General features: G+C 56.0%; 2 protein-coding genes across 4 annotated transcripts in view; one reads left to right on the top strand and one right to left on the bottom strand.

Moving 5' to 3' along the window:
• Positions 1-338: 338 nt before the first annotated feature.
• LOC104343199 (low density lipoprotein receptor adapter protein 1) lies at positions 339-7,844 on the bottom strand. 2 transcript variants are annotated; one of them, XM_086461809.1, is made up of 9 exons: positions 7,754-7,844; positions 5,324-5,466; positions 4,685-4,797; positions 3,643-3,757; positions 3,184-3,256; positions 2,645-2,757; positions 1,627-1,676; positions 662-702; positions 339-496 (listed from the first exon to the last, which is right to left on the bottom strand). In XM_086461809.1, exons 1-9 carry the CDS (start codon positions 7,836-7,838, stop codon positions 339-341), a joined length of 891 nt encoding a protein of 296 aa, XP_086317935.1. In that variant the 5' UTR covers positions 7,839-7,844. The 2 variants fall into 2 exon arrangements, with proteins under 2 accessions (XP_086317935.1, XP_086317934.1); XM_086461808.1 differs by having other exon boundaries at positions 1,627-1,670; positions 3,643-3,763; positions 4,676-4,797; positions 7,754-7,841.
• Positions 7,845-8,104: 260 nt separating this feature from the next.
• Positions 8,105-13,976, top strand: part of IFT172 (intraflagellar transport 172) — a 38,984-nt gene continuing 33,112 nt past the window's right edge. For both annotated transcript variants that reach the window (XM_086461807.1, XM_086461806.1), the window contains exons 1-6: positions 8,105-8,143; positions 8,223-8,366; positions 8,498-8,610; positions 9,201-9,240; positions 12,286-12,351; positions 12,744-12,823. In XM_086461807.1, coding sequence (XP_086317933.1) covers positions 8,105-8,143; positions 8,223-8,366; positions 8,498-8,610; positions 9,201-9,240; positions 12,286-12,351; positions 12,744-12,823 — 482 coding nt within the window. The remainder of the gene's footprint in view (positions 8,144-8,222; positions 8,367-8,497; positions 8,611-9,200; positions 9,241-12,285; positions 12,352-12,743; positions 12,824-13,976) is intronic.

Below are 13,976 nucleotides of genomic sequence, written 5' to 3'. Positions count from 1 at the left end.
GAGGCAGGTGAGATGCAGCGCAGTCCAAGGCATGCTGGCTGCATCCTGCAGGCTCAGAGCACTCGGGGTGGCTCTGCATGCACTGGGAGTGGGCAGAGCGAGGAGCACCGCTCCACTGGCCCGAGCTGGGAGCAGGGAGCAGCTGCAGGTTGAGGCGGTTCATGCAGGCGGAGAGCAGGACAAGGAGCGGGTGTCGCAGTCTGTGCACTGCATGGCGGCAGGGCCAGCAGACCCCGTGCCTGGAGGGCAGTGCCAGGGGCAGGGGCAGACACTGTCTGGCCCAGGGGCAGGCACAGGGTGAATCCTGAGTGGCTGGTCCGTTGTTGCAGAGATTTGGCTTAGCCCAGGGGAGTCTTGGGGCCAGCAGTCCTGGGGCCAGCTGTGGGGAGGTCTCCAACCTCTCCCAGCCCCTGCCAGTTGTCTGGGGGTTGCCCCAGGCGGCAGCACAGTAGCTGCGCAGTAGGAGAGCTCTCTCTGGGCACAAGACGTGCTGACTCTGAAAAGCAAGAGGGAGGAAGACCCGGTCCATGGGGCATGCGGCTGGGAACCCAGCACAGCCTGGAAGGGGAAGCAGACCTTCCCAGGTGAGCCATCAGCCCTTTCTCCCTGCAGAGGACATGCTGGGGGATGTGGCAAAGCAGCAGTGAAGGAAGGAACTTACCTTCTGGGCTGTGGGGTCCCCTCCCCAGCTCCTCCATGCTGCTTTGGAAGAGAACAGAGCACCCATCATACCCCAAAGCAAGGCCTGCTGAGAGACACAGCATGCTCATGTCCCTGACAACGCAAGCGTGGCACAGCAGTGCCAGGCACTCAAGAGTGCAGAATGCCCTAGCCCACTTGCTACCAGACCCTTTCCCCAGGCCAGCCTGTCCTGAGACTGCAAAGCCACATCCTCTTCCCACAAGGAGCCCCCACGTACAAAGGGCTGCCACTTCACAGGGCCACATACATAGCTCCAGTCGGTCCGTGCACTGGTTCCCGGCTGACACCAGCTCAGACCAGGCTCAGCGCTGACAGACCCCAGCCAGATGCCAGCTGCCAGGCACATGGAAAACAGCCACAATGCAATCTGCCTCTTGTACCCACCACCACAGGCCCTTCTGCGAAGACGTGTGGGTTAATCCTCCACTGCCGGACGGGTACCATCAGCTCCTCCCAAGCACAGGACAGACACCAGCAAGCTCAGCCCTCGGCCCTAGTCCACGCAGAAGTCAGCATGACCAGGGCTCCATCCTGGCCCAAGCCGCAGGGGAATCAGTGGAAGGAGAGGGACTACTGAGTCCCACCTGAGAAGCATGTCTGGATAGGCTGGCCTCAGCAAAAAGCGTCAGAAACAGAACAAGTAACATCTCTGGGTACACCCTGAGGGTCAGCATCTGTCCCCCACAGCTCCACTGCAACAGCTGAACTGCAAGATCTGCCCTTCCACAGCTCAGCCCCCTGTTCACTCAGCCTCTCAGCTGACAGAGGCAGAGAAAGAAGCAGGAAGCTCCCCCTGCTCCCATGCAGTTCTCCTCTATGCTCTCACCATGCCCCAGCAGCTCCCCTTGCATGGGATGCAGAGAAGGAAACAAGACAGGGTTCATCAGAGGGATCCCTGAACACAAGCAGCAGCTCACCACCTACCCAGATAAGGTTTCACCGACGTTATCATCTTCCTCCTCCTCTTCCTCCTCCTGGCAAAGAAACAAAACAAAACAAAACCAAACCTCACCGTGACACCTCACTGCCTGGGCAGGTGTCTGCCAGGAGCAAGGCTGGGCTGCCCAGAACCTGTTCTAGAGCAGCAGGGCAGTCCCCGGCCCCTTCGCAAGACACAGTCATCCACCAGGCACGGCACAAAGGGTGCCTACAGGCAGTAGGGGGAAAGATGGCACCTGCGGTGCTGGGCTGCTGGAATCCTCAGGGCTCAGGCACACAGCCACACAAGGGGGGAGACAGACCACAGCTCTTCTCACAACCCCACGCCAAGCACAGGCTGTGAGTGGGGAACAAGCCGAGACAGCTCGCGCCTGTGCCCAGAGGCGGGAGTGGGGCGAGCATCTCTTGCAGCTGGAGGGCCAGGCAGAGGGCCACCCGGGAACAGGCTGTAAGCCAGCGTGACCCCAAGCACTGCCAGGCTGGGCCTGCACTGGAAGTGTGAGGACAAGGACCAAGAGTCCAGCGGCTCCTGGCCAGGGACACAGCGAGACCAGCAACACAGGCAATGCTGACCGGCTCTGGACATGCAGCAAGTGTAGTGCAGATGGGCAGGGCTGAGCCTTAGCCCAGGCTGGCAAGATGATGACCAAAAGGGTCCTCTCCTTCAGAGACAGTGTCTCACCCCTAGCCATGGCACCAAGTGTGCAGAGTAGGTCCCAGCTCCCCGTTTGACGGGCCAGCAGAGCAGGGCTAATGGCTGCAGCAATGCTGGGCCTGACAGCAAAGCTCCTGGAGCAAAGACCATGTGAGGAACTGCACCTGCCTCATGAGCCAGACAGAGCACAGTGCCCCTCTTCATGTCAGGCCACCATGTGCAAGGGAGGCTGTGCAGATATCGACAGGGTCCTGGAAGTCCGGGAGAAGGGAGCTGCATAAGGGTTACTCTTTTCCTGCCCTAATGCGAGACAGCCCTGGGCATGGGCCAGACTTGCACATACTGTACCCCAAACTGGTGTCTGAAGGGAGGGCTCCCCGGGGGGGCTGGCTCACTTGGTCTGCTGGGCCCACTGCTCTCCAAGACACATGAAGGGTGAAGGGGCTGTTCCTGCCTAGAGCCTGGGACAGGGCAAAAGCAGCAGAGTTAGTGCCTGCAACCTGGAGAAGGCCCAGCAGGGGATGTACAGGCAGCACTGTGCGAAAGGGACAGATACCCCTGCTGTGCTCGGGGGAGGGTGCAAACAAGGGTGTGGGATCACTGCTCAGAGCAGGTGCCACAGGGCCCTGAGCTGTGCTACAGCTCTGCAACGCGGAAGAGTTCAGGACAGATAGCAGGGATGCCCCCCGCCACCCCACCCCAGACAGAGATAGGGCAGTGTGGGCCAGTGGCAGAGAACACTGCAGCAGGGACAACTCTCCCTGCTTGGTGTGCTTCACCAGCCAGGCAGCAAGCCATCTCCTCCACACAGCCCAAGACAGGGTCCTACACCAGAGACCCCGATCCCCAGGCTAGGCAGAGGGACATGTTTGAGAAATTCCTCCTACCTGCATGTGCTGCTTCCCAGAGATCCAGTGCCATCTGGAAGGCCTGGGCCACGGTCAGAGTCACAGCCTGGGCCTGTGTACAAGAAAGAGAGGGGAATGTCTGCTTCCATCCGAGCCCTCAAGCCAGGACAACCCCAGCGCCACGAAATCCGAGCGCCCCCCAGCCTCCCTCGCTGCCTTCCCCTGCAGAGCACGCACACGGAAGGCCAGAGCTCAGTGCCGTGTCTGTTTACCCCTGCGGGTCAGCCATCCCTGAGAGGAGATCCCAGGGGAGCTGGGATAGAAGAACCTCCTTTCGCTCACCACCTGCCTCTGCAGCGTGTGAGCACACATGCTCCCTGGCTCCATTTCCAGCTGAGGTGCACAGAGGTAAGGGCCTTCTCCCTCTGAAGGGGTAGAAGGAAGACCCTTGCTCCCACCCTTACCTCACAGAGCCAAGAGCAGAAGGGAAGTGCTTACAATCTTCTTCTTGGGCGAGAGGAAGGCATGGCACTCCAGTGCCCCACTCTCCTGGCTCTGGGCAACATAAGCAAAGACTTTGTTCTGCAGCTTGTCTGTTGTGCAGTAGGAGATCCTGCAGGCAGAAAGGAGCTGCTCAGGGTGAGAAGAGACCCCAGGACAGGTCTTCTGCTGTGCTCCCAGCACGCCGACAAGCACTACTGACAGCCTCAGGCTTTCATCTGCCCCAGATGATCAGGCAGCCCAACCCCCAGCAAGGGCCAGAGGCTGCCCAGCACCTACAGCTAGTAAGAGATCGCTGCACCCGCAGGCATTCCCTCCTGCCCTGCCCCAGTGTGCTCCTCGTTCCTCTGATGCCCAGTTTAACCCAATGTATGAACTCAAGCACAGAGACAAAAGGAGCTGTGCTGATCGCCTCAAAGGACATGATTGGAGGCCAGGCAGTAGGATGGTCTGATTTGGCACATCAGCTCTGGTGCTGAGACCCAAATTTTACACCAAAGAGACGTTCTGTCTCTGCTTCCCATCTACCCACCAGCCTTCAGCCACACTCCCCTTGCACCCAGCACCCACAGACACCCAACCCAGCCAAAGCACAGCTGGCAGCAGTAGAAAAAACCCACATCAGCTCTCACAGCAACTTTAGCCAGCCCAAGTAAGCGGCAGCCTCTGGCATCCTCATGCCATTGCAGCCAGAATGGTGGTCCTGTGTCAGTGGAGAGAGACAGACAGACACACAGTCCTGCCCTTGCTGTGAGGCTTTCCAACCATCAGCCTCAACATCATCCTTGTATGCCAGAAGAGACAAGCAGGGCCCAGGGAAAAGACAGATGGACTGACCCAGAACCTGGGCCACCCAGGACCCTGCCTGCACTCAGCCCCAGGCAGTGCTGTGGGGCACAGCAGGGAGAGGGCACGGGCCTCAGGGAGCCAAAGGAAGGTACCACTGACAGAAGGCCCAGCCCTCCCTGGCTGCTCAAGATCCCATGAGCCTCCAGCTGGCTGCTGGGGAACACCCAGGGCCCCCCCACGCCATGCCCACCTGTAGATGGAGATGTTCTCGACCATCTCCTTTGTGTCTGCATCCTGCAGCGAGATGCCCCTCGGAGACACCGTCAGAATCACCTTCTGGAACTTGCGAGCTCCCACCCGTGCCTGGCAGTGGGGAGACACCAGACATCTCTGCAAGTCTGGCAAGGGTCCTCACCCGCCCTCGCTGGCAGGAGTCCCTCAGACTGTATGGAGCACCACCCCCTCCGACCCTTGCTGCAAAGGCTCCTGCTGCAGGGATGGGAAAGCAGAACCTGGAGATCAGGCATGCCCTGCATAGAACACCCCTGGAATGCATTCACACTACTGCCATGCACACGGGAGGAGACAGAGCCCACCTCCCCTGGTACTTCACCCCCCTCTCCATGCTGGGACAGGCACAGCTCTGCTCCTAGCCGTGTTCCCAGTGCGGGAGCAGGCAGCGGCAGCCGTCCTGCAGGAAGACGGCTTCCCCCCCAGCACACAGGCAGAGACCAGCCAGCCTCTCGCATGCCACCCTCCTCTTGGGAACAGCACGGTCCCTCACTGGGGTTCAGGGCTGTGACACGGACACTTCGCAGAGTCCAGGGGCTGGGCTCTGAATCGGCCCTGCTCCACCTCCGCACAGCAGAGCCCCGGGGCCAGCTCTCACCGTGGCCACGATCCTGCGGATGGCAGCAGCAGCCATGTCTTCTCCTTTGGGTTTTTCTACCAGCGTCATGCCTAGATACTTGAGTGTGAAGCACATCCCCTCGAGCAGTGGCTCCTGCATATCAGCCCAGCTCTCAGGAAGCTCTGCAAAGACAAAATCCTTAGAAGCCACGTGCCAGCGGCCTCACGGTGAGTCCCAGCAGAGGCACCCCACCTTGTTGCAGCTTCACTGCTCCCAGCAGCAGTGCTGCTACCTGCACTCAGCAGGGCACTCTCCTGGCTCTGTGACATTCTTGGAACAGAACAAGAGGACAGTTTGCCCTCAGAGCTTTAGCTCTCCATCCCCAAGGTACAGACTCTGTCAGCACAGGTAGTAGGCTCCTGCATATCCGCACAGGGCCTCAGGCGCTGCAGCGTCCACCGCTTTCCGCAAAACCCTTGCATTCCTGGGTCTCGCCCATTTCACTGCAGGCAGGATATTCTCTGCACTGTGTTCACCTTACCCACCTAAGCTGCTGGCACACCTCAGCAACAGCAGCATACGCTGCCACACTCGGTCAGATCAAAATCCCCAAGTTGTCCCCATGTAACCAAAGCCAAACCCTCCGGTAGCTATCATTTGCAGCAGGAGGCTGCCAGAAAAGGGGTTGCTCGTCCAGCACTCACAATCCAAGCTGAGGTGACTGGGAAGCATCTGCACCACAAAGATTCTGTGTTAAGGAAGAACTCAGACTGGTATTTCAAGGATGCAAAATAGCTTCCAGGAAAACACATTTTACAGATGAACTCCAACGCACAGAGGGAAGAGAGCTCCCATGTGCATTACTTTGCAGGTCACAGAATTAAAGGGGCACTGGCTTCTGTTTCCCGCGTCCTCTCTTTTCAAACCTGATTGCTGCAGTCAAGAAAAAAAAAAAAAATTATATAAACCCCAATGGTCACAGTGTCTGTTCACTGAAGAAAGATTCCCTAGGGACAGTCCTCAGCTTCCCCAGCTTCCTTCAGAAACTAGTCTGTTTCACCAGCATGTTCTGCCACACGGCGGATGTGCTGGTGGGAGAAGGAGCCCTGGCCCTGCAGTCAGTCCTGACACCACTGCCGTTGGCAGAGAACACGCAAAGCAAGCACTGTACGAGCATCCATTCGACCTCTGCTCCCACAAGACAAAGCCATTGGCCTGAACACAAAGTTCACGCTCATCAAAGGCAAAAGCTTTAGTTATCAGACTAGCGTGCCACGCACCAAGGAGCAATTGGCACAAGCACTTCCTAGTGACAATTTTCAGAGTTGAAGCAGATGCATGTTAGCACGCATTTACTTTCCTCAAATCCCACAGAGCACAACGATGGTGAGAGGGGAGATATGCAGAAGGGCTAAGACACAGGGAGCGATGGTCTCTGTCTTCTTGGGGATTCAGCCCACAGAGGAGCGAAGGAACAGGAATACAGAAGTCACACGCTCTGCTACGAACACACTTGTACAGTTTCCTGGGAATTGCCTAGGTACCTACTGTTCACACTACAGCTAAGACTTTTCAGGGTTATTTTTCATCTCTTTCCTGGGATTAGCTCCCTGAACACTACTGGCACACTTGCAGAAGACTCTGACTCATATTTAGAATAACCCAAAGCCACAGGGAAATCAGGAGACCTTCTTTGCGCAGCATACTCCTGCACAGATGACAACTACCAGGGAACCCACCTGGTACATGCAGGCGCCAGGGACCTCTCTCCCCAGGGCAGAAGAGCACTGCCTCGCTCCAAACTCTGGAGAACAGCCCACGCGCGCTGTGTGTGCCAGGCAGCTGCGCTGCTCCCACAAAGCCGCTGGGCAGCTGTGACTGAGAAAGCCCAGGCGCAGCCCCCCTGCCCCACAGGGCTCCCGCTGGGGCTGCAGGCTCAGCCTCGGAGCCGGCCGTGCCCCCGGCGGCCCGGCAGCCAGCCTGCAGCGAGCCACGGGCCGGCCTGCCCCGCTGCCTGCATGCCCGCCCGCGCCCGCGGAGGGCCAGGCGCAGCGGTTCGGGGAGGCCAAGGCCTGCAGGGGCCGGGGCGGCCGCCCACGGCGAGGCACAGCGCGCCCCAGCCCGCCGGCACTGCCTGTCGCAGCCGCCCGAGGCCCGTCAGCCCACCGCGGCGGTGGCCTCCACTCGAAAGTGGGGCAGGAGGCCGGCAGCCGAGCGAGCGCGGCACGGAGGGCCGTAAAGCAGCCCACAGCGCTGCTGCCCACCCCTTGCGGGCCCACAGCCTGCCCTCAGCCCGCCCCGCTGCCCCACCGCGCCGCCAGCCCGCCCCGGCCCCACGGCCCGGGCACCGCCCGTCGCCCGGACCCCGGCCCGCGCCCGACCAGACCGAGACGCCCGGTGCCCCGCCCGGCCCGCGCCGCAGGTGAGCGCGGCCGCGCCCGCCCCCCGGCAGCCGCCGCCCGCACTCACTGCGCCGCCGGCGGAGCCCCAGGCCGTGCCGGGCGAGGCGCGGGCTCCGCAGCACGGCGCGCCCCGCCGCCCGCAGCGCCTCCATGCCGGAGCCGGAGCCGGAGCCGGAGCCGGAGCCGGAGCCGATCCCGAGCCCTGCCAGTACCGGGCGGCGGCGGACCCGGGCAGGGGGGGCGGTCCGCCGCGGGGCTCGGCGTGCTGACGTCAAGCAGCGGCGGAGGCGCTGCGGTTGCCGGGGCAACGGGGGGCGGTGCGAGGTGGGCCCGGCGGCGGCGGCGGCGGCGGCGGCGGCGGCGGCGGCCCGTCCCGCTCCAGGTCCCGGTCCGGTTCCCGTTCCCGGCGCTCGGCGCGATGCAGCTGCGGCACGTGCGGACGCTGCTGGCCCCGCAGGTCGGGCCGGGCGGGCGGGCGGGGGGAGCGGGGCGGGCGGCGGGCGGCGGGCGGTGCTGAGGCCGTGTGTACCCCGCAGGACGGGACGGCGCGGGTGACCTGCATGGCCTGGTCGGCCAGCAGCGCCCGGTTCGCCGTGTGCACCGCGGACCGGGTGGTGCTGCTGTACGACGAGCACGGCGAACGGCGCGACAAGTTCTCCACCAAGCCCGCCGACGCCAAGGTGAGGGCCCGGGGCGCGGCCCGCTGCCGCCGCGGCCTGCTGCGGCGGGGCTCGGTCGGCTGTGGGCCGGGCAAGGGCGCTTGGGGCTGGCCGGCCTTCCCCTGCGGCTCACGCTGCCGTCCCCTCCACAGTACGGCAGGAAAAGCTACGTGGTGAAAGGCATGGCCTTCTCCCCGGACTCCACCAAAATCGCCATTGGCCAAACGGACAACATCGTCTACGTCTACAGGATCGGGGAGGAGTGGTGAGTCTGCGGTGGAGTGTCCGGCACTCCGCTGCCCGCCCGTGCCTGGTCTGGTCCTCAGCCCGTGCCTGGCCTGGTCCTCAGCCCATGTCCTGGCACTGCCCACCCGTGTCCTGGCCTGGTCGTCAGCCTGTACTCATCGCAGTGCATCGCCCAGCTGCGGGGAACCCCTCGGTGTTTCTGTGGTGAGCAGCGGGTAGGATCTCCTTGAACGCAGCCCTTATGGAGCCCTGTGCCAGCCTGCGCCCACGCAGCTCTGTGGAGCTGCAGCTGTAAGGCCTACCTGCTCTCCCCTGTTCGTAGGTGTGGAGCTGTGGCGCACACCAGCCTCGCTTCAGCCTCGTTTGCTGGAACGTGTTGTGCTAAACGTGCTCGGAAAGGCAGGTCACCAGAATGTTGGAAGCTCAGAAGTTGTTGGGTTTTTTGAATTTGCTGCCTAAAGTTGGCTTGTGATAGACAAGCAGTGTACAAAACTTAAATGTCCTGTGTTTGGCAATACCAAAACAGACTGAACACAAACAGTAGGGTAACCAGAATGGGCAGTATTACTAGCTTCACTGATAGTCATTTTTGTCTGCCTGTTTCTGCAGGGGTGACAAGAAGGTGATATGCAACAAGTTCATCCAAACGGTAAGACCCAGACTCCTGTTTAACTCCATTTTCTCCAGCATATGTAGGATAAAGACAATTAGAGGTCCCTCTGCTCGTAGTCACATGCTTGCTTGGCCAAACTGTCAGTGGTACTCAATCTCCAAAAGATGCAGGTAGATCCTAGGATAATCTCTAAATTTTGAGGCACGTATTACTCGCCAAGCTTCAGAGGCCTCATGAAGCCTGGGTACCACGCAGTGATTAATTGTTGAATGATCTATGCGGTCAATTACAAAACTTTGGGGACTGCTTTAGGCATCAGTGGACACAATGTTTTAGGGGAGTTGAAAGGGAAAAATAGGAGAGACTCGGAACCCAGCTATTTTTCATAGGTTGGCAGCTCTAAGCCCCAAGATTCCTTATTAACCAAAACATAAAGTGTGCAGAATTCAGTCACGCTGCACAGTTTCCACATGTTCAAAGGCCTCAGGTTTGTAATTCAGTCAGGTTGTCTCCTTGGCCTTCGTGTTCTGCTGCACTAGCTCTGCCTGCATGTGTCAGAGAGCATCCTGCTCCGTCAGTCCCTGGCAAGGATTGTCCTGAGGTTGATGTAAGTATCTGGAAAAGGCAAAGGCATTATAAATTCCTTTCACAGAAAGCCGTCTGTATGAGAAAATGCAGTGCACTGACCACTTCTTTTACCTTCAGGAGCAAATGTCCGGCAGCTGCCCTAGACTTTCCAGCCAGTTGCCATCACACCATGAGCCCCACTTTCTCTGTGTCACTAGAGAAGTTCTCTGCTAGGTAGGCCCCTGAAGTAGCCAGCAGAAGTTAGGAGGAGGAGGGCCAAATCTCCAGAAGATGGAGGTGGAGCTGCTCCTGATGGAGTTGCTGGAGTTTCTGTGCCAGGCTTTCTCAGGCTCCTTCTCTGATGACGAGCAGCCTCAGCCTCTGGATTGAAAGCCTACATCTCAGGGCTGGGTCATGGCCCACCGCTGTGGCTGCTCTTGGGGCAGCTTAGGAGGGCCCTCCAGCCTCTGAACGCTCGCTCCTGGCTGCAGGAGGGAACCCGTGTAATTCTGTTGCTCTGGCGATGGGTGAAGAAAGCTGTTGGTCAGCCTTTGCTTCTCTGTGGTTGAGCTCCTGCGCTCAGCAGTCATGACACTGGAATGAAGTGTCATGAGAAAAGAGAGCAAGAGGGGCGTGGTGTCCGCTTGTCCCTTCCCTGAACATTGTGGTTATCCCAGGTCTGGCTGCCTGTAGCCTCACTGAAGAGTCTGTTCACTTGCTTGTTGCTTGCTGCTGCTCGCTGGCAGGACTACCTTCCTGCCCCTCTGGCTCTCCTTCGCTGCGGCACCTGGCTAACGGCCTGCTGGGAGGCTGCTTGCCTCTCACAAGCTTAGGTGCTGTGCACAACATGCGTACAGTTTGTATTTTTAAGGTAGTGGTTCATTTCTCTTTCTCTCATTTCCCTGATTTCTACCATTTCTGTCATAATAAATCCTTTATTTTTCCTGATGCTATATGTGTGGTTTTTTACCACTGTGTCCGTTTTTCTCCTGTAACTATTGTTATTTACAAATTTTTGGTGTGTTCAGTCAATATGAGAGATCATTTATTGAGCCCTTTCCCTCTCCTGCCGCTTGTAAAACCTCTCGTGCGTCTTGTGAATACGGTGACACTATTCAGCTCTGCTGGCAAGCAGGGCATCGTGCTAGAGGGCTGGGATGAGTATGTGCAAGTTTGACTTCTTTGCACTAGTAGCCGAGCACGTTACCACTTTGTGAGGCTTGTTTCTAAGCTGTCACTGGGCTGCTTGTGGTTGTGTTGGATGAAAATAACGGTCTGCCAGATAATGAGGGAAATACATAGATGTCTGGGAAACAAGCGTCATAAAAAATGGGTCTTGGTCATTGGCTGGATGTACAAATTATAAGCAGCTTAGGTATCCGGGGACATTTTGGTATCTAATTGTAGCTGTGTTTGCTGATGTGAATGGTAAGAGCAGGGGACAGAAGGTGAGGTGAATAAATAAGGGGGTATATATGCCTAAAGCAGGCCCAGATGCTTAAAATGGAACAGATGAGCCAGCGAGGCTAGTGCTGGTGGCACAGTGCCAAACACCCGCCTTCTTATGGACTGAAATTCTTCAGGTTAAATGTGAAGCAGTTTCATTATCTCTCTTGGCCCGCTCTTACAGTTGGGTTTCATGCTTAGCTTTATTCATCCTGACCCCCATCTCAGACTTTGAGAATACCTTTGGTTTGTATTTAATGAACCCATTTTTACCTGACCTACCTGGTAGCATCTGATAACCATCTTGCTTGTAAAGGAAAATATAAAGACTATTTCTGATTGATCAGTCATGATGATTCAATGTACAAATATTCTCGTATCTATTACAGAAGCTGACAGAGTCAAATTATTATGTTTTACAGTTGTTGCAAAAAAGCTTTCAAAGTAGCCACGATTTTGTACATTCAGCAGTAGCGTGTGGAAAACCACACATCTGATCAGTAAGTAACCCTCTCAGAAGAGCATCCATACCAAACACGTCTGGTATAACTTTGATGCCCTGCTTTAGCCCTTCCGAGCCTGTTACTTTGCCCCAGCTCACTATTCTCTAGTTTAAGCTTCAGCATGGAGGGCCTCAGTCCTGCTTTAAGGTCTGTCCGATCGCTCCCACCTCTTCTCTTTCTTGGTCTGAGTCGTCTTAACAGATGAGAGGAAATGGCCTTAGGTTGCACCAGGGGAGGTTTAGGTTGGACATTAGGAAAAATGTCTTCATTGAAAGGAAGAAATGGACTATCAAGCACTGGAACAGGCTGCCCAGGGAAGTGGTGGAGTCACCATCCCTGGAGGTGTTTAAAAGACGTGTAGATGGGGTGCTTAGGGGCATGGTTTAGTGGTGGACTTGGCAGTGCTGGGTCAACGGCTGGACTGGATGATCTTAAAGGTCTTTTCCAACCTAAATGATTCTACAATTCTGTGATTCTACTGTTGATGAGCTGTCTGAGGTGGCAATAGGGCAAGACGCTAGGTAGGGTGGAGCTCTTATCTCTCTTTTTACCTCTTCCTTGGCAGAGTGCCGTGACCTGCTTATCGTGGCCAGCGGAGAATACCATTGTCTTTGGTCTTGCTGAAGGAAAGGTAGAGAAACTTGTTATTTGCCCGATTTTCTTTTCCATGCAGGCGCTACCAGGGCCTCCGAGCACCTGGGCTGCAGGGCAGGAGCCATGACTGTGTGGCACTGGGCACGGAGCCGCAACAAAGGGATTACACCACTGACTTGAATTTTCTAGTTCTGGTTCCCAGTTAGCCCTTGGAGCTTCTACTGGATCATTTGGTCCTTTTCCCAAGCTTTTCTAGAAATGGGGAAGTGTGACTCCAACTTTTCCTCTTCTTCTCCAACCTACTGGGAAGCAATGAGCTTCCTGTCATTTCTGGTGCCGGTCATGGACTGAGAAACCTCTGGGGATGTTACACTGGGGGAAATTACATTTTGCAGACGGAAGCAACATTGATCAGATTCTCTTTCTCAGGTTCGTTTAGCAAATACAAAGAACAACAAGTCTTCCACCATTTATGGGACAGATTCCTACGTGGTCTCACTAACTTCCAAGTGAGTATGGTATTGCTGTAGCCTGCACTGCTTCCGCTCAGTCTCCTACCCACTGTTGGCCCTGGTGTAACTGGTGGCAGAATGGGAGGTTGCCAGAGTGTCTCTCTGCTGTCAGTTCCTTGTTGAAATAATAAAATGCTCTGCTTTCCAGAAGGCATTCCTTCCCAAAATCTGATACTGGGCTGTGCCATACTGGCCCTCAAACACGCTTCGGGATGCAAGTCCCCATGAGATTACTTGCATACATTGATTTACTTAAATGCATGGCTTATAAAGATTGAATTTGTCAACTTCATCTAACTAATTACTAACATTAAGCAAGTTTAAGGGCTAAAAAAAAAGTAAAAATACTCAGCCAGATAAAATTGTGACAAGACCATAATTAAAATAATAATAATAAAGTGCAGTTTTAAATTATTTTAATTAAGATTTCATTTTGACTACTTTAATATCAATTACCTAAAAAATGTAAGATATGTCATGATCCTAGCAGTGGGATTTTTGCTATATGATGTTATTCTGGTTTTTGAGTGCTAAACAAATTAAAACCCCCTAAAAGTAGTCTAGGGCTCTGACTTCCTACTGCTGAGAATTCCTTCCGAAGTCTGTCTGCCTTTGCCTCTGTTCCAGAAGGTTTCTGTTTCCTCTCTCTCTCTTCCTCTCTCTTCATGCCCCCGCCTCCTTCCCCCGCCTGTCTTCCCCGTTTGCCCTCCTCTCCCCCAGTCCTCCCCTCCCCCGCCTCTTTTATTTCTGAACTGTTACTGCAGTGGTATCAGTGACAAATCTGGGATTGCAGTCAACAGAAGACAGACGTATGAATCCCGGATTTTTACAGTGTTCATAGAATTTGTATTCTGTACTTGAATCATCATCAATGAGTGTTCTCTCTGGGTGCATTATGTTAGTTCTGTTTCTTCTTCCTTGCTTTCTTGTCCCTGCTTGTCAAGAAGTACACAAGACATTAATGCTACAAATAGTGGACTTGGGAGTGTTTGTCCAGGTGTTTTTTTTCTCTGAAGTGTGTTGCTTTTAAGGATTCCTGGTGTCACAATATCCAGCCTCATTTCTGGAACAGTTCCAACGCAAAGGTTGTTTGATTCACCTTGCTGTAAGAAATTGTGTGCGTAGTCATTATTCCACTTCAGGTTACTTA

Source organism: Leptosomus discolor, chromosome 2, assembly GCF_034619465.1.
Source record: "Leptosomus discolor isolate bLepDis1 chromosome 2, bLepDis1.hap2, whole genome shotgun sequence".
In the NCBI taxonomy this organism is placed as follows: domain Eukaryota; kingdom Metazoa; phylum Chordata; class Aves; order Leptosomiformes; family Leptosomidae; genus Leptosomus; species Leptosomus discolor.
This window is presented reverse-complemented; position numbering and strand designations above follow the sequence as displayed.